This window comes from Miscanthus floridulus, chromosome 17 (assembly GCF_019320115.1).
Source record: "Miscanthus floridulus cultivar M001 chromosome 17, ASM1932011v1, whole genome shotgun sequence".
In the NCBI taxonomy this organism is placed as follows: Eukaryota; Viridiplantae; Streptophyta; class Magnoliopsida; order Poales; family Poaceae; genus Miscanthus; species Miscanthus floridulus.
The window spans coordinates 29,738,064-29,746,028 of record NC_089596.1 but is presented as its reverse complement, the minus strand read 5'-3'; the positions used below and the strand labels follow the sequence as shown (position 1 = coordinate 29,746,028).

Sequence of the window (7,965 nt, the reverse complement as noted above, 5' to 3'; positions counted from 1 at the left end):
TAAAAATGCACACCTAGATGGCTAGAAATGATAACCTACCTTGTAAGGGTTTTTGGGTCGTTACAGGAAGGAGCGCGGCAGGCTTGATGCTGGGACCACACTCGGGATGGGGATCGTGTCGCGGATAGTCAGATGCAGTCACTGGCGCAGGATTGGTCGCGCCTGGACGTGATTCGTTGACGCGGGATCTGATGCAAGCGCGGGGGGCGTTCGATGCAAAGCGATTGCAGGCGTCGTTGCTGCGTCCGGACGTGGACCTGAGCTGCCCTGCCGTTATTATTTAATATATTATAACCTAATCATTAATTAATATATTATAACCTAATCGTTAATTAATATATTATAACCTAATCGCTTATCGCTTACCAACTAAGGGGGTGTTTAGTTCCCATGGACTAAAGTATTTTGGATTAAAATCTACACTTTAGTTGGACTAAACAGCCAAATACTTGGACTAAAAATGAACTAAAATCATTTAGTCCTTTAGTGAAAAAAATGGACTAAAAAGTGTTGAGGACACCCATGCCTCTCAGTTATTGTCCTCTCTCTCTACTTTAGTCCATTTTAGTTTAAGATACTAAACACCATTTTAGTTCACTTTTAGTTCAAAGACTAAAATGACTAAAACTTTTAGTCCTAGACAGCCAAAGGCCTAATTTAATAGCCCGCACAATTCGTCGACCTGGCGACCTCCGTTCCAACAGGAGTCATGAAGAGTCCAGAACGTTCTATTGTGCACCCTCCGAACGCGGGCCCAACAGGTCAGATGGACGAACGATCAACAACCCGTTACGGTCAGACGGAGGAACGAACAACATCTCTGGCAACTCCTAGAACGTTCACGGCCACACCCGACACCACGTCGCACCGCTCGGCCGCCCCTCGTACTCGGTGAGATATATCGCCGCCGCCCCTCGCGAAGGCGCTCGTGGAGACGACGACGACGAGTGACGACTACGACGCGAGAAGTCGAGGCCCCGCTGCCTGCTAGGACCGAGTTTCAGGAGGTCTCCAAAGGCCTCGGCCTCGGCCCCGCTCCGCCCTGTCCTGCGCCGCCGCAGGTACGATCCGATCCCTCCGCCTTCTTTCTCCGCGCGAGAACTCCATGCCGGCCTCTGCGTCCTCCGGTCAACCTAAATAATCAGTCAGTTTTGCCTGTCTTCGGATTTTTTTTAGCGTTTTGAAATCGCGTTTTATACATGTTTTTCGAGATTTAGCCGACGGCCGGGTTTTGGGGGTTTCAGAGGTTTTAGATCGGGTTTTGTGGCGCTTTTGGATTGAAAAATCGATTTCTTCTGTAGATTTTTCTGTGGCTGAGGAGGACAAGGTTGACGTTTGTATATGCCTATGATTATTGTGATGCCGCTGGCGTGCCTAACAGCGAGATCTCGCTGCTGTTTGCAGGGATTGATTGTGATCCGATCTATTCGGTAGTGGTCAGCAGCTGAGGGTGGACCGAAGATGAGCGTTGTGGGATTCGACCTCGGCAATGAGAGCTGCATCGTGGCAGTCGCGCGGCAGCGCGGCATCGACGTGGTCCTCAACGAGGAGTCCAAGCGCGAGACACCCGCCATCGTCTGCTTCGGGGACAAGCAGCGGTTCATCGGCACGGCCGGCGCCGCGTCCTCGACCATGAACCCCAAGAACTCCATCTCTCAGATCAAGCGCCTGCTCGGCTGCAAGTTCTCCGACCCCGAGCTGCAGAGCGATCTCGCCTCCTTCCCGTTCCTTGTCACGGAGGGGCCTGATGGGTTTCCCCTGGTCCATGTGCGGTTCCTGGGCGAGGAGCGGACGTTCACCCCCACCCAGCTGCTTGCCATGGTGCTGTCCAATCTGAAGGGCATTGCTGAGGGGAACCTGAAGACAGCGGTTGTCGATTGCTGCATTGGCATCCCTGTGTACTTTAGTGATTTGCAGCGCAGGGCTGTTCTTGATGCCGCTACTATTGCGGGCCTCCGCCCGTTGCGGCTATTCCATGAGACAACTGCCACGGCGTTGGCTTATGGCATTTATAAGACTGACCTCCCAGAGCATGACCAGCTAAACGTTGCATTTGTTGATGTCGGTCATGCTAGCATGCAAGTCAGCATCGTCAGTTACAAGAAGGGGCAGCTCAAGATGCTTTCACATGCATATGACCGTTCTCTTGGCGGGAGGGACTTCGATGAGGCCCTCTTCAAGCACTTTGCGGCAAAGTTCAAAGAAGAGTACAAGATTGATGTCTACCAGAATGCCCGCGCATGCCTTAGGTTGCGTGTGGCGTGTGAGAAGCTTAAGAAGGTGCTGAGCGCCAACCCAGAGGCTCCACTGAACATTGAGTGCTTGATGGATGAGAAGGATGTGAGAGGGTTTATTAAGAGGGAAGAGTTTGAACACATCAGTGCACCTGTGCTGGAACGGGTCAAAGGACCCTTGGAGAAGGCCTTGGCTGAAGCTGGCTTGACAACTGAAAATGTGCACTTTGTTGAGGTTGTCGGATCTGGTTCTCGTGTTCCAGCCATAATCAAGATAATCACTGAATTTTTTGGGAAGGAGCCGAGGCGAACCATGAATGCAAGCGAGTGTGTTGCCCGAGGATGTGCTCTTCAGTGTGCTATTCTCAGCCCCACTTTCAAAGTGCGGGAATTCCAGGTATGAGCTCATTCTTTTTTTCTATATCTGGTTTTAAGCTATGGAATGGTTAGATTATTCTAGTCCTGGTCTATATCATAAATTGTTGTCTATGCTTCATTGACACTAATTAATACTGCAATAATTGCATACTGACTTAACATATTAAGGTTTGGAAAGCTGTGTGTTGCTGCGCACTCTGACTTACTAATGTTTGGAAAAATGTGTCCATTGGAACTGCAAGTTCAAGCAAAATAGTTTATAACTTTCGTGTCAATAATTGAATAGTCTTGTCACCTTTTTTTTTTACTTTCAGGCCTTGTTTAGATTGGGGTTAGGAATCAGTATTCGGCACTGTAGCACTTTCGTTTGTATTTGACAATTATTGTCCAATCATGGCCTAACTAGGCTCAAAAGATTCGTCTCGTAATTTACAATCAAACTGTGTAATTAGTTATTTTTTTATCTACATTTAATACTCCATGCATGTGTCCAAAGATTTGATGTGATGGAGAGAGAGTGAAAAAACTTGCAATCTCAACAAGGCCTCAATGCCATCTCAGCTGTTGAGATCGGCTTGTTGTGTCAGTATTAGGTGCATTGTCCTTTGTCATTACAATGACATGCACTATTGCCCATAAATTGGTGAAATGGGTGTTTAGTGGAGTACCAGATATGTATACTCAAGGTTAAAAAAAGGCGCTAGGCGGTAAGCTTGAGCCTAGAGCTTAGGTGTGCTTAGGCAAGCCCCTAGGCATTTCCTAGGCAGTGCAGAGGAGACGAGCAGAGGAGACATGGAACAGAGGAGCAGAGGAGACAGGAGACAACCAGACAGGGAGCAGAGGAGAGCTGAGGAAGCAGTTCATGGGCCTGCCCTTTACTTTTCCTGCACGCCCGCTTCCTTCTTTTCCCGTGTGCACCTGCCAAATCCCGCGCTTTCCCTCCCTGTGCGCGTGTCTGCCCGCCAATCCTGCACTTCCCATCCGTGCGCGAGCATCTGCCCACCAATAATCGGGCTGCCTGCGCGGCTCCAACTCCTTCAACACCACCTCGTCTGCCTAGGGGCCGCCTAACTGCAGTCCCCCTCCGCCTAGCGCCTACTCGCGCCTAGGCGGCTGCGGAATTCCGCCTTGTGGCCGCCAATCCCGTGCTTCCCGTCCGTGCGCGAGCATACGCCCACCAAAAATTGGGCTGCCCGCGCAGCTCCAACTGCCCACCAAAAATCGGGCTGCCCGCGCGGCTCCAACTCCTTCAACGCCACCTCGTCTGCCTAGGGGCCACCTAGCTCTAGTCACTGCGGTCCCCCTCCGCCTAGCCCTTACTCGCGCCTAGGTGGCTGCGGAATTCTGCCTTGTGGAACACTGTGTATACTTGTGATTCAGATTGGTTGGTAATACTATCTACCTTCCGGCTTCCTAGTAAGTGCAATCCCATGGTGTCTAATACTTACTGTATTTAATTTAATGCATGTGATTGCTCAGTCATCTGTCTGGTCATTTTTTTTTTCAAAAGGTCTTATGGAAAAATTGCTCTAGTTTTTGCTGGAATGTAGGTGCTCAAGTTCATTTCATTTTTCCATATGCACTACTGTGGTAGTGTTAAAAAGCACCCCCTGCATTACCTTTAGTGGTGTATTTTGTGGAGACATCTGTCACATCATGTTGATTAGCTTCATGTTCAACAGTAGCAGTTTGATTCTCATAAAAGGACATGGTACTGTATTATTACGTATTTTCGAACCTAATGATATAGAACCTTCTTAAATGTATGATTAGGATATGATATGTTTATTATGCATTGTTTCTTTTTTTTTTCTTTTTGAATTATGCCTTATATCCTAATGATGACTCTGGATTGATGGTTTGCAGGTTAATGATGGGTTTCCTTTCTCAATTGCATTGTCATGGAAACAAGACTCCCAGAACAGTGCACCCCAACAGACCATTGTATTCCCGAAGGGGAATGCAATTCCTAGCATTAAAGCTCTAACCTTCTATAAATCCAGTACATTTGAAGTTGATGTTTTGTATGTGGACACATGCGACTCGCAAATTCCACAAAAGATAAGCACTTACACAGTAAGCAACCCTTACACAGTGTTCATGTTATACTATAGTTCTTCTGTTGCTAGTTGCTATAATATGCTAAAATCTATGTAGATTGGCCCTTTCCAACCCTCCAAAGGTGAGAAGGCCAAACTGAAAGTTAAAGTGCGTCTCAACATCCATGGGATTGTCACAGTTGATTCAGCATTGGTAAGTTACTAGACTAGGCGATCATTGAGCCTTCTTTGGGATAGCTGTCAAGTGTTTCCAACACTCTGCTTTATGCTATTTTTGCATGCAGATGCTGGAGGAGGATGATGTGGAAGTTCCAGTGTCATCTGCAAACGAAGCTCCGAAAGATACTACAAAGATGGACACAGATGATGCACCAAGTGATCCTGTTTCTGGAACGGACGTGAATATGCATGAGCCTAAAAGTGCTGATTCTACTGAGGCTGCTCCTGCAGCGGAAAATGGAGCACAAGATCCTGAGGAAAAATCTGTTCCAATGGAAACTGATGCAAAGGTGTGATATATTCTTCACAAATTTTGGATTTATTAGTACATGTGGATGGATGATATTTTGTTTGAAGCATGCTGATGAATTTAATGGTTTTTAGATTGTTATGAGTGAGCTTCCATAATCCGTTCTTTCTGTTTATTCTGACTGCTGGATGTCGTATCTTGAAATGTTATTACAGAAGGTTAATTTATGGCTATCATTCTTTTTTCTTTTGAACGGGAAATACAGCAGGGGAAGCCCCCACTGTAGGAATAGGCTATCATTCTTGTGTTCACATGTGTTGAAATTTTTCTGATTAATTTCATGCAAGTTATATACTTGCAGTCTTGTTCGGTTCATGAATGCTTTGGATGTATGTTCAGAAGATATTTGTTGATTTACTTTATATATTTTATTTAGGTTGAGCCATCGAAAAGGAAAGTTAAGAAAACTTCAGTTCTGGTCCATGAGTTGGTCTATGGGGCCTTGGCTGCAGCTGACCTGCAGAAGGCTGTAGAGAAAGAGTATGAGATGGCTCTTCAGGATAGAGTAATGGAAGAAACCAAAGAGAAGAAAAATGCTGTGGAAGCTTATGTCTATGACATGCGTAATAAGGTATGTGGATATGCATGCCCTGATGGTTTTCCTTGTGAACATAGGCAGTATCTAATGGTTTGTTTCCTTGTATTTAGCTCTACGACAAGTACAGCGATTTTGTCACACCCGGGGAGAAGGAAGGGTTGATCGCAAAGCTTCAGGAGGTTGAAGATTGGCTATATGAAGATGGTGAGGACGAGGCAAAGGGAGTCTATATTTCTAAGCTGGAAGAGCTCAAAAAGGTATTCCTATATGCACTGAATTACAGCACTGCTTGGTCTACTATGCCCACGGAGACTTCTCTTCTTGCTTGTTTGTGGATTAGATGACACCCGTTTTCTTCAATTGCAGATTGGTGATCCAATTGAGGCACGGTACAAGGAGTGGACGGAAAGGGGTTCCGCCGTAGATCAATTGGTGTACTGTATCAGCAGTTTCAGAGAGGCTGCGTTGTCCAATGACCAAAAGTTTAACCATATCGACATATCTGAGAAACAGAAGGTAGGTCAGAGTGACACTCCTTTTTTAATTCTTTGGTTTCAGTAGCACTGTGTACTATGCCTCTGGATACTAGCTGTTGAATGCTCATGGGCAGGGGTGGACATGATTGATCTCATGATCTGTTCCCTGTTATGGTCGTCATGACCTGTGATTTATTGCCAAGCATGTGCTGTAGAAGAGGCAAATCTTACTGATAGTTGCTAATCTGTTCTGTTGGGGGCAGGTCATCAATGAGTGCTCTGAAGCAGAGAACTGGTTAAGAGAGAGGAAGCAGCAGCAGGATGCCCTACCGAAGCATGCTAATCCTGTGCTGCTTGTATCAGATCTGAAGAAGAAAGCTGAAACACTTGACCGGTTCGTTGTCAAAGAAGCTTTCTCTCACATCAATCTGAATATAACACTGTGATTCTGACACTTGGTTCTGAAACCATGTTTTACAGGTTCTGCAAACCGATCATGACAAAACCAAAGCCAGCTCCGAAGGCACAGACTCCGCCACCACAGACTCCACCGCCACAGCCTGAAACCCAAGCACCTGAGCCTCAAACACCAGAGCAACAACAAAGCGGGTCTGGTGCAGCTGGTGGTGAGCCGGGGAGTGAGGGAGGTGTGCAGCAGGCCTCCGGTGAGCAAATGGACATGGACAAGCCTGACGATTCTGCTGATACTGCCACGCCATAAGTTTAGCTGTCATATCTGTCTTATGATGGATCAAATTTTCCTGTTATTGTGTCTGGTAGGTGGATGAATTTAAAAGGCTACACTAGCGTTCTCCCAAGCGATTTCGTTTGGGGGTTGGACAGTTAGACTGAGGTATGCGTCTTGTCCAGCGTTGTTTTGGTCTGGACTAAATCCGAATAGAAACGTTGCATGATCGAATTGTACCATTGGAATCTCATAATCGAATGTTGTGGATGATTCGACCAAAGGTATATTTACATGTTTATTACTTAGTGGCACTTAGATTCCTTGAATTTGGTTGCGTCAGAGTTAACGTGATACATGTTTCGTTGAAGGCTACATATTCTCGAAACAAGAAATGGCTACTGGTTTCTCTGAATGTTTTTGCGCGTATAGAATCTAAGCAGTTTTTTACGTGTTGAACTTTGTGAAGAAACTGCGCTTTCAGTCTCTTGTGAGGTATGTTTAACCGTTAAGTCATCTCCTTTTTAGCGTATCTGTATGTTATATATAATAAAGTATAAGAGGTTGCAAACTTGCAATGTTGGTTCGCGCATGTCTAATCTGTATCGGTCGACGACGTTGTTTGTCTAATTCTATATTCTATATATATAGACTGAGAATTGAGTGCTTAAGGAACCCGCCAGCCGGCAATGTAAGGTCTTGTTTAGTTCATCGTCTTAAAATTCAGAAATGCTATACAACACACATGTTTTAGTGCCTGTTTAGTTCTCAAAATTTTGTAAATTTTTTCAAGATTTCCCATCACATCGAATCTTTGGACGCATGTATGAAGCATTAGATATAAATAAAAAATAAAACTAATTACACAGTTTAGACGAAATTCACGAGACGAATCTTTTAAGTCTAATTAGACTATGATTGGACACTAATTACCAAATAACAATGAAAATGCTACAGTACCATTTTCCAAAAACTTTCGCTAACTAAACAAGGCCTTAGTAAAAAAAATAACACATGATTTTTTTTTATCTATATCCCTCTCTCTTTGTCAGGTTGTATTGCTGC

At 45.4% G+C, this 7,965-nt stretch overlaps 1 protein-coding gene across 1 annotated transcript; it reads left to right on the top strand.

Annotated features, from left to right (window-relative positions):
• Positions 1–819: 819 nt before the first annotated feature.
• On the top strand, positions 820–7,214 carry LOC136515100 (heat shock 70 kDa protein 15-like). The gene is made up of 10 exons (XM_066508789.1): positions 820–1,061; positions 1,405–2,631; positions 4,479–4,688; positions 4,770–4,865; positions 4,957–5,181; positions 5,578–5,772; positions 5,850–5,996; positions 6,106–6,255; positions 6,479–6,609; positions 6,696–7,214. Exons 2-10 carry the CDS (start codon positions 1,462–1,464, stop codon positions 6,934–6,936), a joined length of 2,565 nt encoding a protein of 854 aa, XP_066364886.1. The 5' UTR covers positions 820–1,061; positions 1,405–1,461; the 3' UTR covers positions 6,937–7,214.
• The last annotated feature ends 751 nt before the right edge of the window (positions 7,215–7,965 follow it).

Excerpts from the sequence above, each read along its gene's own strand:
- LOC136515100 (XM_066508789.1), top strand. The coding sequence starts at position 1,462 with ATGAGCGTTGTGGGATTCGACCTCGGCAATGAGAGCTGCATCGTGGCA. Across the intron at positions 4,866-4,956 it reads TCACAGTTGATTCAGCATTG|ATGCTGGAGGAGGATGATGT; the intron begins GTAAGTTACTAG and ends TTTTGCATGCAG. Across the intron at positions 6,256-6,478 it reads ACATATCTGAGAAACAGAAG|GTCATCAATGAGTGCTCTGA; the intron begins GTAGGTCAGAGT and ends TGTTGGGGGCAG.